Source organism: Syngnathus scovelli, chromosome 10 (genome assembly GCF_024217435.2).
Source record: "Syngnathus scovelli strain Florida chromosome 10, RoL_Ssco_1.2, whole genome shotgun sequence".
In the NCBI taxonomy this organism is placed as follows: domain Eukaryota; kingdom Metazoa; phylum Chordata; class Actinopteri; order Syngnathiformes; family Syngnathidae; genus Syngnathus; species Syngnathus scovelli.
The window spans coordinates 5,786,030-5,813,958 of NC_090856.1; the positions used below are offsets into that span (position 1 = coordinate 5,786,030).

General features: G+C 42.3%; 1 protein-coding gene across 1 annotated transcript in view; it reads left to right on the forward strand.

The window, feature by feature from the left end:
• agbl4 (AGBL carboxypeptidase 4) overlaps positions 1–27,929 on the forward strand; it is a 163,367-nt gene that overhangs the window by 37,678 nt on the left and 97,760 nt on the right. Inside the window, exon 4 of the mRNA XM_049732133.1 lies at positions 23,158–23,252. Coding sequence (XP_049588090.1) covers positions 23,158–23,252 — 95 coding nt within the window. The remainder of the gene's footprint in view (positions 1–23,157; positions 23,253–27,929) is intronic.

The following is a 27,929-nucleotide window of genomic DNA, read 5'->3' on the forward strand; positions in this document are numbered from 1 at the left end:
GCTTGTTCTCGTGAGAATTTAGTTGAATTTGTACAATGAACTAAATAGGATGAGACCGAGGGAGGCATTTTTCTTTGCTAACCCTTATATTGGCAAAATAAACTGTTAGCATTTTCAGCTATTTGCTGTACAATTTCTTACTATCAAAGAAGACAACACATCATTTCTCTTTTTTCTCCTCTTTTTTTTTGTAGAACTACAAATCTGGCCAAAACTATGAGCAGCCATGAACAGGCCAACATTAAAATTGTTGTTGGCACACTCAAGAAAAAAATAGAATACTATAAGTGGATTTAATAACAGCTATACTAATAATAGTAAAATAAAAATAAAAATAATGACCAATCAGTCTGCCAAGGGTGGGACCACATTAAAATTAGTCCATTGTACATCAAACCTTGCTGTCAAACTCTGAATTTTTTACAATTTGTCCAGTGGTTGAAATACCTGGTATCGGCTGTAGTTGTCGAGTACCCGATACTTTGAAACAAGACTAGTATCAACCCGATACTGATACTTGGTATTAGTACTCGCTCACCCCTAAAACTTTTTACCTAAAAGTGCTTATCATCCAAATGTTTACGCGAGTAGTGCTCTTATGAACAAGTTTACGTTGCCACAATAGGAACAAGTCTTTGAAAAGGTGACGGCATTGCTGTTGTCTTACTGCGCACTTCATAATCCACGTGTGTTTGCGTGTGATTGCATTAAACACAGAAGGCGCTAGCTCTCACAAACTTGATTGCAATGATGACTTTTCTCACGGAATCAGTGGCATTGTTGCAGAAGGCACGTTGACCAGCTCCCCATCAGCGTGATTACGCTAATCTCAGCTAACCAAATGTCACGTCCGGCCTCCGTGCACGCCTCTCTGTCTCGCACACTCAGGTCATGTTGATGCGCTGTGAGATGTTTGTCTAAAAGCTAGCATGGTTGCTTTGAATCAGTCGTGTTATTATGTGCTGATTCTGAAAAGGCACGGTTGGAGATAGCATTTAGCCCGCAGGACTGGGAAAAAAAAAATCAGGCTAGCAGAATTGATTGCGAATGTAGATCTTATTGGATTTTAAATTCATGTATCTGACGAGGTCGAGCCGTGCATTTTGATATTTAAAGGACACTGGGAATTTATGACTTTTATGTAAAAAAAATTGAGAAGAGAGGCATTTATTTTTATGTTTGGGAGATTTCATCTTAAATTTGTTTAATTAGTGGTTAAAATATTTTTACACCTGACTCTTGGTAAACTCACATTCAACACATTTTAAAAGTTTCTTAAACATATTTCCAGTGAGCCACCGTTTTATTATAGTTGACCTTGGAGCGAATTCCCAATTACATTATATCTGGGAATCATTAAAAAAAAAAAAAATGTTTCAATGCATTTGCTCAAGCAAACAAAAACATTCCATTACAGATTGCGAGGATCAGTCATTTAGCCATTATTCCAGAGTGTTTACTTTGCACGCTGCATGTCTGCATATGTGCGGCTAAAATGACACGCTTTTGTTTGGGCTCTCATATTTGCAAGGCAATGTTTGTGTGTGTGTGTGTGTGTGTGTGTGTGTTTGCTCTCCAGTCATGTGTGCCATCTGCTACCTCTGCAGGTAGCACCACCCAGGGCTGATGCTGTTGATGCATCCTCACACCTTACTTCATCACCTGTCCCACGCTTTTACCTCACAACACGGTGACTAATGAACCCAATGGACGAACCTTTTTTTTTTTTCTGGGTATACGTGCGAGGAGGCAAGTGTGCGTAAATATCCCGGAGCGGTGCGCGGCGGCTTGAATAGGTCGTTTATCATCGGCTTGTCATTATTTATTGTTTGTAGCAACACAGATCATAACCTCTCAATGTCCTAAGTGCGGTATTATTGGCAGTGTCCTCTCTTCCTTTTGTCTCCTCTTTTGTCTACATCACACGGAACAATTAGAAGTGCCGCTAGGCAATGTTGCCTTTTATCTCCAGAGCTATGTGAAGGCCAGCCCTCCGCGGGGAACGATCATATATAATGGATGGCTTCACTGTCACTCCCATTTAGCCTTGAGAGCAAGAGTTCCACATCTGACTTGAGATCAATGGCGGACGCAGTATGTGCGCTGTCAGTCAAATCGGCGGCCTTTCCCGGCCCCCTGCGTGACCCGTGGACCGACGGCTGACTCGTTTGGCCATTAGGGGGTTGTTAATAACAGACCCTGAAAACCTTCTCCTCCCAAAGACGGAATTATTAATTAATTCAAGCCCCGTCTCTTTAGGTGGTCTCAACTTTGTATTTAGTAACCTTCATTAAAACTGTTTTTCCATATGTTGTCCTATTCGTTTTGTCCTTATTTAGGGATTATCCCTTCGAGCATTCCGATAGCTCAAGGGCACCTTGACGGAAATAGTTTCACTTTATTCTAAAAAGTGACCTTCCGGTATTATAGTCCCAAGCTGTCTGCATATTCGCCACTAAAAGGACTTGGGAAAAGCTCTGAGGACCACTTTTAACTTCAGCAGGATTTAAATTCCACCTTAAGGGCGTTCAGTGGCTACTTAAAGCTCCTAATACGGGCAAGTTTTGCTAAACCGCTTCTTCTAATTAACCTCAAATAAGGCCGCTGTTAATGTTGCGGAGAGGCTCGCTTATTGTGACAAAGTTTGGTTGTGTGTGTGGGAAGTAGAGGGTAAAGTTAAAAGCTGCTGTCAGGCTTAAATGCATTTGAGAGTTGAGATACATGCTCTCTCCTTGTCTCGCTCTTCATCCTTCTCTGTTTGTCCTCTTCTTCGCTGTCATTCGCATCATAACCATGATTTCTCCCGTGCCAGTCCGCCTTCGCGTCATTAATCTCTGTCTGTGACAAATGGCGGGCTCTCGTCTTGTTTGTTTGACTTCAAGTGAATATTTCCAATTTTTTTTGGCAGCGCTGGCTTTTGTCTTAAAGGGGAAGTCAACCCCCTACATTTTCTTTGTATGTTCTGTGCAGCCTAACTAGTCAAAACACAGTGTTTTGATTATTGTTTTGTTTGAGGAATATGAATTAAACAGTCAAAACCCATTTGTTATTATCCACCTCAGGGGGCGGCCATTTTGCCACTTACTGTCGACTGAAAATGACACACAACCAATCACGGCTCACCAGTTTTCTGAAGCTGAGCCGTGATTGGTTGTGACCTGAGACCTGGCGACTGTGATGTCATTCTCAGTCAACAGCAAGCAGCAAAATGGCCGCCGCTGAGATGTACAACATGATTTATTTACTTTTTTGCTGGTTAATTCAGATTCCACAAACATAATATTAATCAAGATGACGTGTTTAGACCAATAGGGGCATATGCAGTGAAAATTTGTAAGAAAAATTTGGGGGTTGACGTCCCCTTTAAGAATGTCACAGCGAATTAACACTGCACATGCAAGTAGGACACACACTCATAAGGTATTCGAGCAATCAAGCGTTTGTGTTTGTCTCCTCGCCGGTGCGGCAGAAGGAGCGGGAAAATGATTTATTGAAAGTCGTAGCTTCTCCTGCAGGCCTCCTGGAAAGATTTGTTGTGTATCTCTCCGCTCCCTTTATAGCTGCTTGTGCTGCTTTCAGCACTTTGACACAGCTAGCGAGGCTTATTGCTGCCTTCACGCTGCCATTTGCTCTCACTATTAGGGCTACTTTCACCTCACGTAATGTGAATTGTCTTATCGTACTGATAAATCTCCGTCTGATTAATATAAGGTGCACATTTTGCCCAAGGATATAGATAGGGTTGGAAACATTGGAGGAAGGGTATAATTATTACTTATGCGTATCGACCCCCCCCTCGCACCGCCATCGCTACTCCTCTGTTTGCCCTCCTCGCCCTCGCCGCCCATCCCTGCCTATTGAGTTACAGATCTGCAGTGTCTAAGTAATTTATAATGGGCATTCACTGTGGCAGTGCAGAAATCGTATTTGGGATGGTAAGCTAATATGATCATGAGCATTTTAACCTTTTTTTTTTTAGCTCTGAAATTACATCTGTTCCTTCGAGAGCTCGCTTTTCCGTGTCCCTCCCTCTCTTTTGCTGTGATCTGATTAGACTGTGCTGTCTGTTTGGGCTTTCTTCCTGCATGATACACACACACACACACGCAAACCAACCTTCACGCAACCACTTTGGCCTGTATGTTTCGTGGCACATCTGTCATTGCGACACTTTCTGTCACTTAACTGGAGCATTTACATTTTTTTTTCATGTCAAAGTGTGTGAGTATCAACAAAAAGACCAAATTCATTTCCAAAATCTTACATCATCACCAAGAGCCTTGTTTTGCACAATAGCAGCCACTTCCTGATCAAGCCTCCTTCTGATTGGTCAGGATTTTTTTTCTGGCTTATTTATTTATTGCTCAAGTTTGCTTTTTATCATGTGTGAAGTTCAAGACCAGGCAGCCTTGACCTTCAGATATTACCCCAATAAATAATAAATAAATAAATAAATAAATAAATAGTTGCAATAATGAATAAATGCATAAAGAAAAAGTAAAAAAATATACAAAAAAATAAATAAAACATTTAAGAAATTAAATAAATAAATAAAGTGACACAACTTGCAGTATTGTCAATTCTCACTGAGCATAAAGAATAATATTCCTGTGACAATTGTTATATATAATCTGTCTCCATGTGTGTCTGAATCTTGTGGAAACCAATTCAAGCTACAGCTTTTAATATATACCATTTTTTTTTCCATACCTCTTCCTGTGTCACCCTAAAGATGTTTATAATGGTAATGATTTGACTCATCAGCGGCGCTCTAGCCAGAGGACACCCAGTTAGAGATAAAAGAACCTTTGGAGATTCACAGATTATATATACAGTGCATTGTATCTCGCCAAACGTCCTCTCAGTCTCCTCCACCTCTGTCTGAACGCAGCAGCCCAGCTCGGCCGCTGCTGGAAAAATGTGTGCCGTCGTCAGAAAACATTTATTTCCTTTCTGCTTGCCTGCCTGCCAATCCCCACGGAGCTGTTTAGTGTTGAAGGCAGAGATTTGACAGGGTGGAGGCAAGGAAAGAGAAGGAGGAAAAGAAGCGGGGAGAGCTTCTTGCACATTTATGTGTTAGAATCAAAGTGCTCGGTGTAAAAAAATGCAGTCAGATTGTTTTTAAGTGCGTGTGCATGTGTCTGTTTCAGTGTGGCGGTGCCAGCCTGGTGGCTCTGAGGGTGGGTGGGTGAGTAGGAGAGGGTGGGGTGGCGGTGGGTGACGCTCGCCCTTGGGGCTCCCCAGACGCCTCGCTGCGGTGTTGGCCGCATGGGTGTGTTTGGAGAAGCGAAGAAGCCAGTGTGTGTCTCTAAACGCTCCGATTCTGCTGATCCAGCAACCTCCTCCTCCCTCCCTCCCCCTCCTGCTCTTTATGGCAGCAGAGCACGCAGGTCACCTTCTCACTTGCTGAATTTAATACTCAGCTGGAAAAGAGGCAGCGAGGGGAAAAAAAAAAAAAAAAGCAATGGTGGACTATCAGGAAGAAAAAAAAAAAGAGGGATGTAATTGTCTCTCCTTGAGTGGATTTTTTAGATCATTTAAGAGAGTGATTTTTGGGATACAAGAATCTTGCTGAGTGGAGCTCAACACACACACAGAAAAGAAAAACACACACACACATATTGAGGGCTCTTCTGGTTGATTAGCAGTCAGGTCACCTTTCTCCAGCTGTGAGTGGGCTTCATTTAGATGGGAGCGATAAAAGCGGCTACACTCTCTAGCTTTGGGCACGCCGCTGATAGCAGCGGTGGCCCGCTATACCATTAGCAAGCGACTCCTTTGCACTAGCTGACAACCATCACTCTCTCATTGTACTCCTCCGAACTGTACCAAATACATTTGATTCACTTCCAAGCTGATAATCTGGTGTTATCCAGTGGGACGTACGTATGCCGCAGCTAAGCTAGCAGGCCAGGCAGCATTGAATCAGTTTCCTTTTTGCAGCCACTTGATATATTTGATGAATTATTTTGCATATGCACACCTCCTCCTGGCTGAAGCAGATTTATGGCATCTACCCACCGCTGTGACTGATGCAAAAGGCCGAGTGACTTGAATGCAGCCTAAGCCAGAAGGCATGCATACAGAGTAGTTTGCAAACCTTGACTCTATTAATGGAGGTTTGATGTTATGTTAATGGACAACTGTGTGGAAAGGACAAGAAAGGGTTTCGGATTTCTTAGATGCCCTTGATGCCTTGTTGATGGAATGAAGGGCGAATAAAGAGTTGGGTTTTTTCATTTTTGGGAGAGGGTTTATGTTTTTTGTGTATTTTATTTTTTTAAAACTGTGACACATCTTAGCAAGAGCCTTGATTTGATCCTGTTCCATCTGCTTTTATTACACTTCTCCGCAGCAATACCTATAATTAATTTTGTTCGGTGCTGTAATAAACGTTCCCGTTGAAGTCGGGCTGAAATTAAAAGCAGTGATCGAAAGGGTGACAGTTTTTTTTATTTTGCTTCCCGTCACCTAATATCCTGGATACGCCTAACGCTTGGTTAAAGCGGCGAGTCGGCACCAGGAAAATGCGCTGCGGCACTTTGAAAAAGCGAGTGACAAATCTGCGGTGACACATTTCGTCTCATTTCCCCCCTTCTCCATCATGCGGCACGTACTTGCACCTGAGGAATTTAAATGACAGATTGTGCCTCCCTGTACCTGCTCCTGGGCTATTGCCACAGGAGCAGGGAGGGGAGGGGAGGGGGGGGGCTTCACTGACCATGCACAGCTCTGTAAGTGTGTATCTTCGTTGGGGGCAAAGCTACGCTCTTCACCGGGTTGGCAGAATGCCTCCTGTTCAATCTCAGCTCTGTCAAACTCGCTTACCGTTCACAACTAACAACAGATGTCTTGGTCGCACAACCTGCACCTTGGGTTGTTGTTTCTGCCCTCAGGTAGACACACACATATATACACACACATGCAAAGATTGACTGAGGTGGTTGTGTCAGTTGTCTGTCAGTCAATATCAGTAGCTAGCGCCCTTATTACAGCAGACAATAAGTCAGTGTAGGGGTGTGAAAAGTGGAAAATGTTGATGGAGTCATAGACAGAGGACAAGATGGGTCTTCCAGGGAGGAAGAAAAAAAGTGTCAAGAGCAGATGTTCATCTTTATTTGCTGTAAAGTACTGCATGGAGGGAATAGTAGATTGGCTCTTAAAGCTGTTTTGTCATTAAACGTGCATGGGTGGGAAAATTTTTTTGACGATGCATTCAAGGTTTCACAGTAGTGACAATTGCTTACTACTAACCACCTTGAAAACTTTTTAAAACTCGAAACAAAACCAATAGAAGTTGTTGAATCATATTTCCAGAATGTACTATGGATATAAAAAGTCTGCACACGCCTGTTTAGATGTTATTTTATTTTTATTTATTTTTATTTATTTTTATTATATTTTTGTCATTTATTTAATTTTTTTAATAATAAAAAAAAGGAGTCCATTGGACACTTAACTTTAAAATTTAGAATGTCGACGTGCTCCTCGAAGGATTTTGGCTTTGTTACACATAAAGATTTTTTCATTCGTATTTGTGTGTGTGGGGGGGGGCACAAACAGCAAAAAGCTTCTTTTTGTATTTGCCAAATGACCTTTGGCTGACACTGCTGTCTGAGAACCAAACACGCAACCTTTTTGTTATCCTGTATGTGTCAAACTTACTTAAATATTTCCAAAGTTCTTTTTTATATATAGTTTCCCCCAAATTGCTAAATATGTGCACACATGCCAGCGGATTTAAACCAAGAGGAAATATATCAATGGATTAGGTCAAATTGCATGCATACATGAATAATATTCCCGCAACAACCTATTTTCAACAACCAGGAGGTGAGTGAAGAAAGTTTTGCGTGCCGTATTAGATTCCGCCATGGCCCAGCAGAGATGAGCACACATAGATTGCGGTCAATTCCGGTTAAGCAAAATTCATTTCCGTGTGTTCGCATGTCAATTAACCTCGTTGGCCAAAAAAAAAAGTCTACATTCTTTTTAACAAAAAGATTAATCATCAAGTCGACTTACCGCCGTCTACTGGGATTGTGACTCTGTCTGTACGTTGTGGAAAACTGAAATGAGCTGAAATAGTGGCACGGCTGCTGAGGACACAGTTGTGAAATAAATGGAGACATGGTGTGAAATAATTTATTAAATCAACGACGGGCAATTAATTTAGCAAAAGGGGCCACATGAGAAATGCTTGCCGGGGGCCAAGCCGACAATCTAACCTCAACTTTATTTGATATTATTTTGAAATGATAGATGATCACACCAAATCACCTTCTGTGAGTCATTTTTCCGAGTGCAGATGCATAGTATCATTTAATTTGAGTAAACAAAAATAATTCAAACGTTTTTCTTCATAGTGTTTGACAATATAAAAAAATTTGCCTCAGACCTTCCTGTCTTGCTTTTCGGAGAAAATAGAAAAATATTTGACAGTTAAATCAGAAACTCCCATAACCTCATTCTAACTTGAAACAGGTAAAATTCTCTTGTTTATTCCCATTTTTGTATCTGTCTGGGCACGACATTTTCCCACATGTCCAATTCTCTCCAAGTCTTCGAAAACAAGCTGAGTGCGCAATCAACTTCGCTCTATTTTACGCAACTCCATACACGCGCACACACAAATGCATATGTATATTTATACACACACACAGCTTGTTCTGTTGCCTTGCTTATCAAGAGTTTTATTGTCCCTCGCAATGCTGGGTAATTAGATGTCCTCTGCTCTGTCTGCCTCTCTCACTACCGGCAAAGAAATAGACCTGTCACTATTTGGCCACTTGAAAATTCAACAATGCTAAGCAGTAATGGCTTTCTTTGTATCCAAGTAATGCACTGCATTGACAGCGCGGACACTTAAAAAGGCGCAGCTGTCTTTTTTTTTTTTTTTTCAAGCATACTCTTCCTCAGTTTTATTTGACTTCCACCTCTGACAGCTAGGTGAAACTCAAAAAAAGTGCATATTCAGAACAATGGATGATTTTTGTCAATTAGCGTTTGTACTTGTAGAAGTTGGTTCGGAAATGCAAAAGGAACTGAATAAAAATATGCGGATTGAATACAATGAAATAATTGGTAGACTGAGCATCACAAAAAGTCAAAACATGATTTTAGCAAGCACAATAAAGTCAAATGAAGAAGGACACAAAATAGGATTCAGATCCAGATCTGAGACCGGCCGACTGCCAATCTACCCTCGATTTTCACCTCCAAGAATTATGCATTCGCTTTCTTCATTGTCCCGACATGCTTATCCCAGTTCAGGGCCAGAGGCCCCCCATAAATTGAACAGGAGGCAGGTCAGTCCTTCACCAGGCCAAACGAGCATCTTTTACTCAAATGCGCCGCCGGTCCTGTGATTAAGTTGCAGAAATAACTCGCTGTGTAATATCCCCTCATTAACATTAACAGCAGTCAAGGACGGTGCATGGGTGTCAGGGGTAAAATGTATGGCGGGAACAGAGGCTGTGCACTTAAGTAGCCACGCCGAGCCTGACTTGCATCAGGGACTTCATTCCACAGACGGCATGCGGCACGGTCGCGTGGGGGTCATATTGAGTTGTCACGGACCAATGATCTATTTCTTTACCTGTCAAGCCCTCGGAGAGTCTGAGCCAAGAGAGGATAGAGGTGCTGTTCACCTCTTGCCCTCTGTTTATTCCCCCAGTAGTGCTTTCTGCAAAAAGAAGCCGGCTTTAAATACGCTACGATAATATCGTCGCTATTGTCCTTCTTGTTGTTTTTAAAGGCAAGTCTGAGTTTAAATTAAAAGCTAGTCCGTGTATCCTTAAAAAAGTGCAGAATTGAGCTTAAAATCCGTAATTGTCCTAAAAAATCACACTTAATTCTTAAACCCAGGGTTCAAAGGTCAGCACTAAACGCCATGGTCAGATTTTCGATATCCACCCTCATTAGCATATTTAGCAAATGGACCTGTGGTGCTAAAATCATTTTTGTTGTGGGCCACTTTTTAGTTCTGGCTTCACTCAGAGGGCAAAACCATATAATCGTTTAATCGTCTCATCTCGTGTCACCTTAGCGTCGATACAGATTTTAGCAAGGGGTCATGGAAGTTGTTTCGCAGGGTGCATAACTTTATGTAGCGAGCCAGGTCTGGCCCTCAGGCCTTAGGTTTGACACCTTGATGGCTGTTAGCTCTCATTCTGTGTTCGCTATTCAGTCAAGCAGATGCAGGCAGTCAGCTTACCCCGTCGTGAATCAAGGCTATATCGATATCCGAGCCCTTCGCTGCCCCAGAACAGGCCCGAGAATACCCAAGAGGCACGACGAGAAACGAGCCCAAGTTCTCGATGCCGCCGCCCTCGGATTTCTGTGGCTTCCTAAACGGAGGACTGCTTGCGTCAGCCAAACCCTCTTCTGTGAAAGTCACCTCTTCTCTTGCTTCACTCCCACAATATCCAGAGCCGAGATCACATTCCCTAACTTCTATTCTAAACTGGCAAGAGGATCCGGGTCGCAATTGTCCCTTATTATCAAACTGTTCCATAAACAAAACTCAAGATCAGCAGCTCCAAAACCAAATTACCTATCTGGTCGCCACGAGAGGATACTGCAAACTCCTCCAACTAAGTTTGAAAATGCACAATCCTCTCGTGAATACCAGACCTCAGATAGACAAATACAATAAACAGTGAAGAGTCTTGCTATTTGTCTCATTTTCCATGTAATCAGCATCCCTCTTGTGAATACTTCAATACTTTGCTGTGAATACAAGTTCAAAAGAGGAAGCCTAATTTGCAATAAAGCAGCACAAATATTCTCTTGAGGTACCCAAAGAGAACTCACTTAGCTCCGGAGAGAGAGAGAGACACTTTGTTTCATTTTGTCTACTTATCATTTCTGTGCTTGGAATTTTGAAAAACGTCCCTGTCCCTAATTTAAAGTCCACTCCGATACCGATAGATGATTGTGTCCACATGCCTTGGGAGAAAACACTGACATATTGCTTTTGTTTTTTTTCTTGTTGTGTATAAGTGTTATGGTGTTATTAGTCTTGAGATGTTTGTCTTTCAAACTCTTAAGCACAATTTTATAGACACGGTATATTTCATGGTGTTTTTATCTGTCTTTTGTCAGAACCTCCTGTCTTCAAAACGGTGAATATCTTTAATGATCACACTTTGCACAAGTGTCCACAATTTACTTGTCTTTAAAATGGCCGTCATCTCCATCAGACACCCAGCAAGAAGATTTTAGCAAAGGGCGCTACATTGTTAGCATGTCCTCGTCATAGTTGAGGACTCTTCTTAATGAGTTCATGTCCGTTGGTCTAAGTGTGTCTCATGGTAGACCTCGACCAAAATCACTTGGGACCGCCTCCAGCTCGCCCATGACCCCGAACAGGATTAGCTGTCGAAAACAGATGGCTGAATAGTGATAGCGAGTACTTTAGGGATACCTGAGGCATTTTTTCGTTCCATATTTTCTCCACATTCTTAATCACCTGGACAACACCATGCGAACATGACATTTTCGGATCGCTTGCGTAAGAACGGCGGCCTTCATCCAAGTCAGATATGAATTCACTTAAAACTCTTGAGAGAAAGAACAACCAGGTTTGAAGTTATCTGTGATGGCCAACATTCTGCTGCTTCTCAGGTGTTGCATCCCGCCTCGGGCTACGAGCTAAGTGACCCAGTTCTCGGGCCTCTCTGATCACTCTTGGTACTGGATCGGGATATCTCACTCTTACGACGAGCAAGTGGTCCGAGAGTGCATTCAGAGTCCGCAATCACCTAATCCTAAATCCTTCTGCGGCGTTTCTGCTAAGTGGGGACACGACACCCCTCCCCGCTAGTCCATCCGCCTCATTGACGTTCCCTTCAGGCTGCTTTTGAAGGTGCTTTCATTTAATCATTTCTTTAAAAAGTTTTTTTTTTTCTTTCTTGACTGCAGTGCAAGGTCACAGATCACATCACTGGTGCTTTCCGACTCACTGACCATTTAATCAAGCCAAGGTCCATTTTCCTGCTGCTCTTTTCAGGCTACCTTTTATTTCTTTTGGACAAGTCCTACGGTCCAATTCCATTCCCCCCACACAAACGTTGGAGTTACTCTGGGTAATTTGGCAATAATTCCAAGAGATTTAGAGCTTGACTCAATGTCATGTAAAGCTCGCTTTGCCTTTCATGAAACACTTGCCAGCTTCTATCCTGGAAAATCTTCTTGCAGCTTTCGTTGCTGTCTCTCACGCGGATCATGCAAGTTTGTTTTTTCGTTTCTGCAACGAGCTGCTTTGATATCGCTCATACTGATCCAAACCTTGGCAGAATGAGGAGGTGGCATCAGAAATGTATGGTGTGCAAACAACACCATAGAAATTCTGTGCTCTAGAAAAAATAAAAGTAGCTCAACCAAGGCTGAAGTATATCGACGGTTGTTTTTAGAGCTAAACTTGGTCCATTTATTTTTCTGTCATCCATTTTTTTTTTTTTTAAAGTAATCACCCTGATAGCCTCAAACGTTTTCCCAAATCTTTTCCGGTTCCACATCAACAGGAGTTTGAGTGTGTCTAAAATTGAGTAGCAGGTTTAACGAAACAGAGACATGTAATCTGAAGATTTCTTTGCCACAGACCACCGTGGTAGTCTCCTTCGGCATTCCCTCGAGCAGACATTAGTGTGGTGCACAAGCATGGTGATCCTGAGCTCCATCAATTTTCAGGGTATTGCAAAGCCGGACCCGTAGCCAACTCTCCGTGGCATTGAGTCAACAGCATGCAGCCTTAGCAATGCCAGAGGCCAGAACACTCAGAGCACAAACCGCTTGACTCCTTATAACAGGTCTTGATTAGAAAAGGAAATTTGGATGCTTATGCAAGCCCACGGTTCAATGTCACTGCCACTACTTGGCCGGAATAAGAAAAAATACACCACTTGGAATTAAATGTGGAAATTCAGAGTTGTGGATTATAATTAACGTGATTTTTTTTTTATATGTTCGAGTTGGCAACAATTGTATGGAGCTGTGGAAGTTATTTTTCTCTTTCAGAAGGAAGAAATGATCTCATTTACTTCCAGCCCAATGAAACGCAGATGAAATGAAATAATAAATAAATACATAATAAATAAATATAATGAAATATTGCTTTTGATTATTTTTTATTATGTAATGATTATGTTATATTAATATATACTATAATATAATATATTAATATATTATTTAATTATTGTTTTATTTCAATTGCAAATTTCAGATTAAATGTAGTCAAACCAAAACGTGGTTTGAGGTTCATGGCACATATTTTTTTCATGCACTGATTGGCTATGACTGAGTCTACTCTTAACTAATTGATTTCAATTTTTGTGCTGTGCTGAAAACCAAAAATGGTCATAATATGCCAGCATGCTTATTTATTTGGAACACATTTTCAATGAACTAATTCAAACCGTGTTGTTGCACACCTCCAAACTCCGCGGATCGTGTCAATCGACAATATTGACTGACAAATGTGAGACTAAACATGCGCCTGATTTATGTTAATGAAATCATTAGTCAACTGTTAACTAAGCGCCTTCAATTTTGTTGCTTTTACCAATTTTTTTATTTTATTTTTTGCTTTATGTTTGGATCTTTTGGTAATCCATCTGGGACATGTGCTGCCGGTTGTGTATTGATCTGTTTTGCTGCCAATCGATGATGTGTTGAGGTGTTTTCCATGCTTATCAGACTGTAATCAGTCAACTGAAGGAAAACTATCACTTTTTGTTCCGCCTGATGCTCCAACGTTAGTCCCTTTTTAAAAATGCATTATTTTTTTCTGCATATTGCATAGACATGTTTAGCCTTTTGTTTTCTTCTATTTTCTATTCCTACCGTATAACAGTGAGGACGCATTTTCTCGTAAAAACTGTTGTGTTGTGAGCCATTAGAAAGCTAAAGCCATTGTTTCTCCTGTGACTCCAAGCCATTATCCCGTTGTTTCTTTTCTTCTTATCTTCTTGTGCTTGGGTTGTTTGGTGTAGTGAAGCGGTAGATGAGACTGTTGTCTGCGTTTAGCAAACAAAGCAACCCAAATTGTTTCTCGGTGAGCCCAACAAAAGTCTCTTGAAATAAAATAGTTAAAGAATTACTTTTTTACATCCTGTTTTATAACGCATTTGTTTTTCTGTTCAAATTCAAGGTCAAGTCACTCAGCTGGTTTAAAGGGTATATTTAAAATGGAGTCTTAAAATAAACGATGTATTTTTAGTGAATTTATGCAAGAACTTTCTTTGTTTAAAGGTGAACAAATTGAATTTGCAGTCTCATTTGAATTTTTACGTAATAAGTCACTTTTAAAACTTTGCTTCCGTGTGGGCGGGGCCATAAAAATTTTTTTGTATGCAGTCATGTTGAGTGATAAAATGGAGTCATGGTTACGTTGGATTGATGATACCAATCACGGCTCATTTGTTTTACGGGTTTAGTCATGTGACGTTCGACCTTAGGCACTGTGATGTCATTTTGATTTGACAGCAAATAGCAAAATGGCCGCCTCCTGAGATGGATAACAATTCATATTCCTCAAGCGCAATATTAATAAGAATATCGTGTTTAGTGGGGGGGCCCATAGAACATATTATTGTAAAGAAAGTTTTTGACTTAATTTCCCCTTTAAGGGAGTCAATGTAGCTTGTTACTATTCTGTGAATTTCCCAGAGTGAAAAAAGACACACAACATTAATTCTGATCGAAAGATGAACATAAAAAATAAAAAAAAGGTTCTACTGATGCTTTTAGAGGCTTGTAAACTTTATCAGCTAATTGTGATGTTGAAATATGAGAAGGCTGCTGTATTGTGGAGGCTGGAAGAAGAAGAAAAAAAAATTATTGCTCTTTTTCAGGGCCATCTGCCATTCAGAACATTCATACTAGATTTAATTCCACAGTGCCCTTTGTTCATCCAGCAAGGCTCTGAGGTCAAGAACCCCTATAGACCTGCTTCTATATTCTCAACATTGACCCATGACAACACTTTCTGCTGATTCAGCACATCTGTCAGAGCCGAGCCCTCGTGTCCTTCAACCTTTCATCCTTTCGAAGTTATAAAGGCTGTAAAAGATAAAAACACACGTACGGTGTGTTTATCCTTTTTTTGACCTTGATTTGGATCTCAGAATTATTCCGAGTGTTCCGTATCAATGTGTGATGGCTTGTGACAAGCGTGCAGATAAAAGGTGAAGATGGTGGGTGACGCTAGACCGCCCGGGGTACTGGCCCCTCGCTAACCACCCAAGTCTCCTTCATCAGCTCATCTTGGCCCGAAGTGACACTCGGGCCTCCAGTGTGTCTGTAACGATAAAGATGCCGCCGCTCCGGCTCTTTAATTGGAACTTCTGCTGCTGATGTGTGAACAGCTGTAGGATGGAGAAGGGCAGATCTATCATCCGTGGCCTCAGCACACCACCCGAGGTCAAATGGCAGCCATCGCCGTGGCGGGAAAAGCCCCAAAGCTTCTGTTTATTTATGATTTGATCGCTCTCCTCTCCCCCGGCACCGTCGCCGCTTTTTCGCATCGGCATATTCACAGCTGCCTGCGAAATGACTGACGACGAGACGGGCCTCATTTGGAGGTGTGTTTTTGACTGGATGAGAGGAATGACCAGCGAGGGGCTATTTGTCTGTGTGCCCTTTTATTTGGCACAGACACACACTTAAATCCCTCCACTCTCCCCGCAGATGCAAATCTATTATACATTTCAAAATGACTCATTTTTCTTTCCACGTGGCTCCCAGCAGTGCTATGGCACCCGACCAACGAGGTTATTTTTCTAATTAATGCAGATTGCTCAAGAAAATAACAACAACAATAAAAAGTGACACAACTTTGGTGCTATTTTCTAAAATGTCACACAGTGTCCAAGTTTCATATGAGAAATACAAACATAAGTAGTCCATAGAGCCTGTGTGGGGAGTCATTTTATCTCAATTCAAATATTTGATAAGGTTAGACACTTTGCTAACTATTATATAGCAATCTAAATAGCATTTACATGTCATTTACGTCCAACTTTTTTTTTTTTTTAGACGTGATGTACTGTCAGGCCTATTAAAGTTGATATTTATTTCAGCAGTCAGCATGGTTCCTTTGCTGGAGTTGCAAATGAATGCAAATACAGGCTTCCTCACAAGACAGCTTTTGAAAGGTTGCAATTATGGGCAATGGTTATGAATTTTGGAGACGTGATGTTCCGTAATGACTTGCTGTAATGACTTATTCTATCTGAGTCTTTCATAGGTGGAAAAAAAAAAGAGGTTGACTTAGGTGGCCTTAGTCTGGTGTTACATATGAAAATATATTAACATATATATATATATAGTATATATATTTTTTTATGGATGGATGTCTTGATGAAACTGCATTCAGATTATTTCTTGAAATGACTGAGGTGGGAAAAAAAAATATTTACTCTCACAACATATTTCCCAAGTGCTAAAATTACCATTAGGGTATCGAGTAGTTGCTGCCTGAACGGAGCAGGTGAAAATGAAGATACGTACACGCTAGATAGGCTGTCAAAGATGGCGCCCATCACTCTGACAATGCCGTTTCCCTCCAACACAAGCACAATAACCTTTTAAGAGGAACCAATCTTCTCCCTCTATCCACAAACAAATATCACTTTTGTTTTGCACACATCATTCCATTATGGAAGCATTATTTGAGATGTTGAAATTGGAAACAGGAAGGAGCCAGGCGTAGACAGCCAAAGAACGGGAGGAGGTGGGGACGAATGAAAGAAGAGAGATTGGTTTTCATGCCTGGTAGTTGGCGAGCCTGTAAATCTCCCAGGAGCATAGTAGAAGACAGCAGAAGGTTGATAGTCATCCATCACTCCTGACAACCTCGGTGCTCTGGAAAAGCCTGACCGCACCGTGCGCCACAGCCCAACTCCAGCCACGTAGGCGCCGAGATAGCCCCAAACAGAAAGAGGCGAGAAATAGATAACCAGAAAGAGATGTTCAACGCAGAATGAACTTGTTCAATGTTTAAAATGGAGGAGAACACGGGTAGCTCAACACGTATTCAGCCATTTCACATTAGTAACTCTCATGCGTGTAAAAATAATCTCACCACTGTTAATATTAAATAACGCAAATCTTATCTGAAATAAAGTTGCATTACCATTGCTGCGTAATTAAGAAATTTGTTCTAATTATCAACCTTAACATAATTAAAAATAAATTATTTACAATAGCTGTCAAAAAACAATTCATTTTATAACTATTGTAAAATCACGTGAATAAATAACACTTTTTTTACAAAATAAAACATCCCAAATTCAGGGATGTATAATATAGCAGCATGGGAGTTCGCCCAACCAGTCCACATGTGTTTTGTGGACTTGGAGAAGGCGTTCGACCGTGTCCCTCGGGAGGTTCTGTGGAGGGTGCTTCGGGAGTACGGGGTGCCGAGCCAACTGATAAGGGCGGTTCGGTCCCTGTACCACCGATGCCAGAGTCTGGTCCGCATTTCCGGCAGTAAGACGGATTCGTTCCCAGTGAGGGTTGGACTCCGCCAAGGCTGCCCTTTGTCACCGATTCTGTTCATAATTTTTATGGACAGAATTTCTAGGCGCAGCCGAGGCGTTGAGGGGGTCCGGTTTGGGGACCTCAGCATCGCGTCTTTGCTTTTTGCAGATGACGTGGTGCTGTTGGCTTCTTCAGGCCGTGATCTCCAGCTCTCGCTGGAACGATTCGCAGCCGAGTGTGAAGCGGTCGGGATGAGGGTCAGCACCTCCAAATCCGAGTCCATGGTCCTCGATCGGAAAAGGGTGGAATGCCCTCTCCGGATCGGGGATGAGATCCTGCCCCAAGTGGAGGAGTTCAAGTATCTTGGAGTCTTGTTCACGAGTGAGGGGAGGATGGAGCGTGAGATCGACAGGCGGATCGGTGCAGCGTCGGCAGTAATGCGGACCCTGTACCGGTCCGTTGTGGTGAAGAGAGAGCTGAGCCAAAAGGCAAAGCTCTCAATTTACCGGTCGATTTACGCTCCTACCCTCACCTATGGTCACGAGCTATGGGTCGTGACCGAAAGAACGAGATCTCGGATACAAGCGGCCGAAATGAGTTTTCTCCGCAGGATGTCCGGGCTCTCCCTTAGAGATAGGGTGAGAAGCTCGGTCATCCGGGAGAGACTCGGAGTAGAGTCGCTACTCCTCCACGTTGAGAGGAGCCAGATGAGGTGGCTCGGGCATCTTATCAGGATGCCTCCTGGACGCCTCCCTGGGGAGGTGTTCCGGGCATGTCCCACCGGAAGGAGACCCCGGGGACGACCCAGGACGCGCTGGAGAGACTATGTCTCTCAGCTGGCCTGGGAACGCCTTGGGATCCCCCGGGATGAGCTGGATGAAGTGGCTGGGGAGAGGGAAGTCTGGGAGTCCCTCCTAAAGCTGCTGCCCCCGCGACCCGACCCCGGATAAGCGGAAGAAGATGGATGGATGGATGGATAATATAGCAGGCTTAATAAGATATAAACTTTTTTTTATTGGTGATTCTACTGTATCATATACAACTGATACATTTGGTTTTGATAGAGGCTCTTAAAATTTCAGCCAGGCAACACAAAATCCAATCAGCATTTATTTGATGTGCTCTGCAAAAAGCACGTCGGCAATTAAATTACAATGTGTGTTGTTCGGAAAATCTCTCGGAAAAATTTCGAAACGTGGACCTCAGTAATTTTTTTGCATGTGGGTTCTTTTTTTTTTTTGCCACAGTGTGCAATTACGCTAATATTTATTGTTATTGGCTGTGAATGTTAGCAGCGGGTGCAAATAAAAGCCACTGTTTTGGACCAGCAAGACTTCTTATTGCCTGGGAGGCGTCCAAGCGCATGTTGCATAAAAGCGACGAGTCTCCAAATATCCGTCAATATGCAGCCTTGCTGACCACAATGTTTTGTGCAGGCATGCACAGTCATTATGAAATCGCTGCATTAATTTGTGATCTTGTTAACGTGCTACCGTGTTTCTGTTGGCTGTGCAGTATTTGGCTTTGTGATTAAATGAAGGCGTAAAGCAAAAACACGCACACACACATAAGAAAAAAGAAAAACACTTTTGTCGAGGTGAAGTCATGTTTATCACTCGGCTTTCACAGCTTGCTGATTGTGTGAGTTGAGAAATATGCGTCCATAAACAAAGGTTTGCAGCGGCAGTGTTTGTGCAACCGCTCGTTGTTTTGTGTGCATTCATCAACATGTCATGGTGTGTGTGTGTATGTGTGTGTATGTGTGTGTGTGAGACTTCCTTCCATATCTTAATGTCGTACCTGATATTTTTGTGATGCTGCTTTCAATCTTTTAAGAGGCACCCGGCAAATCTTCCCCCATGGTTGCCATAACGTAGCATAAAGTTAGCATAAAGTTAGCATGAAGTTAGCATAAAGTTTGCGTTGTTCCGTGGGCTCCACGGCTACAAAAAAAATTAAACCAAACAAAAGCTTTTTATAAGACTGTCAGTTGTGCTATCTGATATCATCCGCAACAGCTCTGTTTTAAATACACAGTTTTTTTTTTCTTGTGAGGTAGAGCAAAGAAAATTAAAAGCTGACATTTTAAAGGCTGCTGGCCCTGACGATCGATAACCTCGAATCGCACTTTTGTTTATTTAGACGGTGTACTGTTTGTGTCTTCAAACCACACCGAGTCATTGGGGATGACGATTGACAGAATCACACTGAAGAAAAATTCTAATACAGGATGGTAAAACTTGCAAGTTGTGTCTCAAAAGTTCCAGGATTAGCTACATGTCAAGCTAGAAGTTTTTTCTAGTTTGGGTCAGACAATCAATCAACAAACTCCCTAAGAAACCCTTCGGCTTTTGTTTTGGTTAGTGCACAAGAAGAGTGAGCATCTGACAGTTCCCGGTTAATAAAGGTTTTGGGATGGAACGTAAAATAAAGGCTTGTTTTAGTTATATTATGCAACTCAGTGTGAGTTTTTTTACACTTGTATGGCAGCCAAGAATTCCACCAGCGCCTTCCTGTGTCACTGACTTTTACTCAGTGACCTGTCTGTCAGGTTATGTAGAGCAGATCCACTCAAGGTCACCAGTGTGCTCTCAGTGGGTTGGTGTCTGTCCACCTTGCTACCTGACATGCCCCTGACCCCACCCCCTCTCCTGCTCACCCCACACAGACATGTCCAAGGCTACACATGCAAGATTGTGACCTCCTCCCTCTCCTTCAGGGCTTTGGGTCATCCCTCAGTGTTTCCTGTCATGCTGTTATCACCACCTTGTGACCTTGCCTACTGTCACCAGACGTTACAGAAGCTTAGCCACAGCTGAGCTGCTGAGCTTGAATGGAAAATGCCACCCTGGGGAACCACCTCAAACCCACCAAAATACTTTTTTTTGTGTGTTTCCTTTAAACAAATAATCAGTTTCACTTACCGGAATATTCTTCCAGACAGCCTGGTTACTATTCAAAATATGTCTGTGCAAACTGACTTAATTGTGCTGCACAGCTTAGTAAAGATTTGCATTTCAGAAGTAAACAAGAAGAATTAATGACTTATGAGAGGTTGACAACAAAGACGGCGAGAAAAAAATAAATCAATGTCAAAGCATACTGCTTAAAATTGGGCCAAATCAAACTTTATCTTTCTTTGTGAGATCATGAGTAGAATTTCTGTTTGCTGCTTTTCCCTCAGATGGCTGCCTATGTAATGTGATGCGAGTAATAGAGATCAAATCTGTGAACTCATTTTAGCCTGAAACATTAACCCTCTCCCTCTATCAAGATATCTTAGCATGTGCTTGTAGTGCCGATCAATGTCTATCAAAAGGTCAATGTTTGATTCCAAATGCAATTCTATCCTGAAAAAGAGAACCGTGCTCTGGGGGCGGCCAGCTTAAGAACTCTATTAGCAATGCGGGCACTTTTTCAAATAATATTTCAACATGCTTAGCATAAATAGAAATGTTTGGTTAAAAAGAAATGTAGAACTTCATGAAGGAACTCTGACAGAAATCTATTAAATTCATTCATTCATTTATGTTTTCCAGAAAGTATGGCTTATGATTTTCCGTAACCTTTTCATTCGTACTGCTGCCGGTATTGTCCGGCACGCTCTTAGGAGTCAGACACCTGTTCCAATCGGCCATCGATGCAGCGATGAGGTCCGCGGAAGGAAGGCTTTGACACGCCTCAGCGACATGACAGCTCAGACAGCATGGATGTTAATCTCTTCTAACTGCTTCCAGCCTAATTAAATCTTCCAGGGTCGCACATGTGCTCGCACATATAGACGCAATACACACTGTCGAAATTACTCAAAGATGCCCGTACGGTTTTAATGATCTGAATCATTCAATCATCATGAAAAAAAAAGAAATATATATATATATATATATATATATATATGAATACATATATATTTTTTTGTAATTTTTAATTTTTTGTGTAATTTATTAAAAGTGGCGTTACGCTGTAAGGATTCTTTTAAATATTTATAACCCGCCATCAAGAAAGCATCTACATCCAGAAAGCCAATGTTCTATTTTCCATAAACGCAAGAGATCGTTTAATGTGAAATTAGCTGCGCATTTAAAACGTATCTTGGCAAACAATTGCTTTTTAAAATCACTCGGGGGGGCGGGGTTGGAAAGTTAAAACTGATTGTAAGCTTTCCCGTTTTCACAGACCAGATGAAAATGTGGCCATGGGCATGTCACGCGCCTGCCATTAAACTCACTTGTCTCTGTCTTCCACATCCGCCCACCCGCTTCATTTTCTTTTTCCATTAAAAGTGCTTTCTTTTCCAGTCTTCCACCCCTTCTGCATCTCTTCTGAGCCATTATCTCACTGTCTCTTTGTCTCCCACCATTTCTTCCCATATTACTCTGGCAGCGTTTCAGCCTTCCCGTCGTAGGCCCGCGAGTCTGTCACGCGGCTTCCTCCGAGTTAAATAGGCCGAATAAATAGATTACAAGCGGTAGGTAAGAGTGAAGCAAAGGAAGAAGACAATCTGAATTTGTTGCGGATAAAGAATGGCAAAGGCAGTCAAAGAAAGCCGGCGGAGTCAAAGTAATGCTGCATTTGCCTGAGGGGGAAAAAGGCTGAAAAGTAGCTCTCGCAACAGATGTGCGGGGCAGTAAAGTGTAATTGAAATGCCAGCAGCGATGGTCTTATCTCTCTGCAACAGGAGCCTGCTGCCAGTCTCAACATCAGTTAGATGTCATTTTAGCTAGGTCTGAATCAGCCTGCCACAATCCGCAATCCCCGTTCCTCTGATGCTAGGCGGGGCGGGAGGGAGGGAGGGAGGGCGAGGAGGGTGGCGAGCCTATAATAGGATTTCAGTAGCACCCAGTTAACTTTCACCACCTAGACTTGCTTGGTAATTTGATATGCCCCATCAATAACATTCATTTACCTCCGTGCGGTATTACCGGCGTCATTCATTTGACTTTCATAAAAACAGATTTGCATATTTCTCGCGCCGCATTTGCAACGTTGTGAGATGGGAAATGTTAGTCCAAGAGAGATGAGCTCAGAGATTCGGTAGTCACAGGCACTGTGGAGAGCTGTGTTGTTCTTTCAGATTAGCCACTGCTTTGTTTGTGATTTTTTTTTTTTTTTCTTTAATGCAACATGGGATGAGCAGCCGAATATTAAAGCAGCCTTTATCGGCACTGTAATGCGGATTGCTTGTGGGCATTGTCTGAGATTTTGTAGGATTCTGTAAAAAAGAAATTAATTAATTGAAAAAAATCTATTCATAATACAAACTTCACAGGCAGTGTTTCAAATGATTTAATTCAAAGTGATGGGCTTGGAAATATTAGTGGTAGATAAGCATTAATGAGTTACATAAAATAAATATATCGCTCTGATAATTCCGGGGAAGCGAGTACCCATAAAAAATTTCATGTTTTATGTTATTGAAAATATGCCTCTAAAATTTTTAAGCCTTCATACTAACATTGTTTCCCAAATTTCTTCTTTGCTCATATAGAAACATATTTTTTCCATACAGTTCAGGTTAAGGTTTATAAAAATAAATATGACTAAAATATAAAAATGTTGCAAATGACCAATAGCAAAAAAAAAAATAATAACAAATAAGCTTCTGATTATTCTTGGTGTAATTGATGCTCTTTCCAAACTACCCTGACTTGTTTTCCTTGTTTTGTCTTACAGAGGGTGATTTTCAACATAGTCAACTTCTCCAAGACCAAAAGCCTCTACCGAGACGGCATGTCTCCTGTCGTAAAGTCCACCAGCAGGCCAAGATGGTAAGTGACTTCTTTGACCCCCACCTACCTTGAGAAAAACACATCCAGGAAGCGCTCCCAACAAATTCCTTAACACACCAGTACAACCAAAGTTCAATTTGCAAAGCGCTCACACAAATTAGCATGTGATCCATCGGTTGCCGCTATGACGGCTGTCTGATATAATACGGATGACTGATGGAAGCAGAAAAGCGTGCGCGGGGGTGCGCGCCGATACGGCGTCTGCCAAGCAGCCTGCCGTATTCAGCCAGGCGAGAAGGGAGAACACAGTAGTGTGATGAAGTGTTGCCGTCCAAGAGGAGCCCTGACATCTGTCACCGCTTGATGGAGGGCATCCGCAGAAACACCAGGCATCTGCCACCCTGAGCCGTACGCGTCTGCCTAGCCTTAGCACCCCCCGAGCCGGCCGTCCCGCCGCACGCCGCTTGCGGGCTAATGGACGGAAACGATGGGCTCGATAGCGTTGGCAGGACAGATGAACTGCTGTCTGTGATACGGCACGAGCCACATGATGCACCTCAGCTCTCCTGCGTTGCTCGTTTCTCTGCTGTCAAACTAGAGATGTAGTCACAAAACTACAAGATGCTATTTTAGTGTTTCATATGGTCCAAAGTAATCAACTTGATATCTCTAAGTGATTAATACCACAGGTAAAGTACTGTACATTATAAGTAGAAATACGAGAAGAAAAAAAAAGCTGGACAAAACCCAAAAAGCATAAAGTAATAATCTTGCTTTGACAGTTGCTGATATTCAATTAAAAAAAAAAAAAACAGTGCAGAGAGCGCCTGATCCAAATTCACACAGGACAGGATAAAGACGCTTACAGAAGGAAGCACCGATAACGGGGAGAAAAATGGAGCAAGACTGACAGGGAACTTGACAGAGAAGGTGAACAGAAACTACAAGAAAGTAATATTTTCTCAGGCAGGTAGACAGGCCAACCAAAAAAGATCATTCCGCCATCCCCACCTTCCATCCTTCCGATCTTTATCTATAAAAAAAAAAACATATCAGTGCAAGCCCGAGAGGTGAAGCCTTTATCTCCTGGCACAGGTGCCTTATGTCCCGGGGCCCCTGCAACATTGGCTCCCAGAGGCTACAGAGCATGGCTGGCTTTGGCTAAAATGGGGCATCTCAGGGAAGCACAAATGACAGATTAAAGTCCCGCAGGGCATTACAGCTACACGTGGATGAATTTATCCCGGATCCTTTCATCCACGCCTTCCTTGACCGATGCCTCACTCCGTGACTCCGTTCGCCTCTGTTGGGACTGAAGACATCAGGGCAACTGTAACGGTGGGGGCTGCGATTCAATTTAGTCTTGTGTTGCTTCGTAAGATGGGTTGCTTTGGAATGTGACACAATCATTTTTATTTTTAAGGGCGCAGTCGTGATATTTGCCGAGCTGAGAAAAACAAATGCTTTTTCCGATATTATTCCTTCATGTTGAGCTGAGTAAAATGAATACTAGTCAGTGACTGATTATCTAAAACTTTAATATATCGGCGCATGTTGTATCTAGCTGGCGGTGATTGAGTTAACATGGCGATTTTGCCCTCACTCTCAGTAGGTGTGAGGTTAAAAGTAGCTTCAGCGCTAACTGAGCTAGCCGACGAACTGTGTTTGAGATTGCCAAGTAGTTTGAAGCAGCCAAACTGCATCAAGGGTAAAAAGCCTTGTCCCTCCTTTTTTCGTTGGTTTACAAGTCGTCAACCGAAAAGCTTCTAAGAGCTTCACCTCGTAGTCACTCAGTGAGACGGTCAGTCAGTCAGTCCGTCATTCGGTCCGTCCGTCGGGCCAATTTTGCTTTCCTACCAAACGTATTCCTGTAAGCGTGTGATGCAACAGCCGGGCAAAATTCTATTTGGAGCTGTCTACCTCTCCATCGGGGTACGTGTTTGCAGTAATTGTTCTGTCAATCAGCGCAGCTCTGCCCTGCTGCTTTCCTTGCCACTTGTTAAGCCTCGGCAGAAGCTTGAGGGGTTAGCAAGGTGATGCAGGGTGAAGGAACCAAAAAGAATACTCCCACTCTCCTCTTTGAATTGTCCTTCCTGGAGACAGCTGAGACCAATATTACCAATGTTGGATTTCTGCAGCGTTTTTCAAAGCACCCCCGAGGCACTTTTTTTTGGACTTACCCGTGTTGTTTCTGCTAAAAGAATTTCAATGTCCGTCTGGTTCAATCAGATTATTGACAAAAGGGGTGGTGAAGGTAAATCATTCTGCCGCCGGAACGTAACATGATTTATTACAATAACTGTTTTAATTAACTTGCAGGTACTGTATGGATTAATTAGCCCCAAGGGTACATATATTACTTGGACCATAGCATCAACTTGTGTCCTACAACTTGAAATCTATGCTCCTTGTCACAAGTACTAATAGCCATTTATTGGGCTGATGATATCTCCACCTCCGTCCTCCTACGGAAGCGCCGTGCTCGCTCATCTGGGTGCGAATGTATTTAGTACGTGACAGCGTCGGGGCGCCGAGTTCTGTTCTTGAGATGGAGCGCTGCTTCCTACTCTCTCTCTTCTCCTCCTCCCCTATCCTGCCTGCCACAGAGCCACTCACACAATTAACCACGTGGCATGCCTTTTAATAATAGACATTTTAATTGTGAGCAAATGAAGAGTGATGTAAAATAGCTAATAGCTTGTGCTAATTAATAGGGGAATTGAGCGCTTGTTAATTAAGGGCAAACAGGACAGGGACCGACTCGGCTAATTTGAGCATGAAAACCGAGACTAACGATTCATTTCCAAACAGATCCGCTTCATAAACACATCAAGTGACCCATTTAGCTGCCCGGGAACGTTTGCGGTCGTCTCCGGTAGCCTTTGCTTCTGCCATCCCGACCTTTGACCTCAAGCTCGGGCTCCGTGCAGCAAACACGGTTATATAACTGCCCACTGACACAAGACAATAAAAAAATAAAAATAAACTTGGCTGTTCTGGAATAACGAACATTTCTGGCAATGTTTGTCTCTTTACTACAAACTAATTTATTTCTGTTTATTTTCAGTAATTGATAAATCTCCTCTGTTGTCTTTGGATTGAATTGGCTCCAATTAATCTTGATATAGAAATTGTTCATTATCACATATTTCCCTCCTTCCTCATTAGTCTTTCCCAGGTGTTGGCTAAATAAGTATGTGAGAATTCCAAAACAAATGAAGGATGTTGAAATCACGCCCTCGTTCTAACCCGCTATTCGGCGCAAATACTCCAGCTCCATCATGGACTGTACCACTTATGAGTTACATATTAAATTTTATTTTAGTTATAGTTACTTGTTACAGTAATACGAGTGAAGCGCAAACAAATTCCTCGTGTGTTTTTACATACTTGACCTAAAAAGGGACGATTCGGGAAAATATCCCGCTAGCGGCAAAATGCTAACGTGCCTTTTCATTCTATCTGAACTATTTTCTAAAAATATCAACTATTATTTTGAAAGACTTGTAAGAAAAGTGGTCACAAAAGTGTTTTAAGATGACTCCCTCTCTATTTAATCTTTTTAGTCTTTATTTTACCTGAGCCAATATTCTTTACTATTAAATGAACGGAAGGGAAGCGGCGGGGGTCGAAGCAAAACTGAGGAGAATGAAGAAAATGGAGATGTGTTAATCTTAATCAACAGCTCCCTTGTTCACAAAAACTCATTAGCAGGCTGCCAGAGGAAGTGACAGAGGATTATGTGGGAGAAATAATGGGACAAAATGTAACAAATAGATTAATAATCTCCTCCATGAGCACCGGGGATGGTTTAGCGTTAGCTTGCGCGTGAGTGTGTGAGCTGAACAACATTGTGCGGCACGAAATAAAAGGCGGCGATGGGGTGCGGCGACAACTTCCAGCTCTCCATTCAGCCCCCAAATGACTTACCTGGACAGTTTTATGTTTGCCTGGAGGAGAATTAAAAAGGCACTTCATTTCCCCCTTTACAGGCCCGGCTACGTGTGTCAGCACAGTCCTCCCTGAAAGCGCTCTAATCTAAATGCTTTTGTCGGGGCAGATTTGCTAGATTGCGGCAGGCAGCGCTACAAATTGCTTGTGTCATCTTATAATGAACTAGGTGAGGCGTTGCCGTTTTTTTCTGCAGCCAACAGTCCCCTGATTACTGTACTGTTAGTCAGCGGCTGCTTTGAGTATTGTAGTCCAAAGACCTCATGATCACCGCTTTGATTCCACAACTTGATCCCGCGTGCTTAATAAAATGCTTTGTGGCTATAAAGCCAGTTGAGTCCCAGGAGGCTGGAAAACACGTTTTCCTCTCTCTACATTACTTCCTTTACTCTGCGGAGGATTTACATATGCTTAGCGTCCTCTCCCGCTGTCCAGAATCGCCATAAAGCGATGCTAGCTTGTACGCTGCTGAAGCTTATTGCACAATGGATAGCTGACCCCCCCACGACTCCAATTTACGTCTTATGGGTAGAGATTCCGCAAAGCCATGCTGTCAAGCGTTTATGGGACATATTAGGACGCTATGTGGGACTGATATCTTCGGTATATAGCCGTTCCACCTGCTGAAGTGGGATGTTTCGTTGTGCCAACACAATAATCCAACAGCAGGTCCAAGTCCTGTAAATATATCCTCAAGGCCCTTTATTAGCAGTCGCTAATAGAATCCATCACATGGTTTATTAAAAATTCTCCCACGTTCATTAG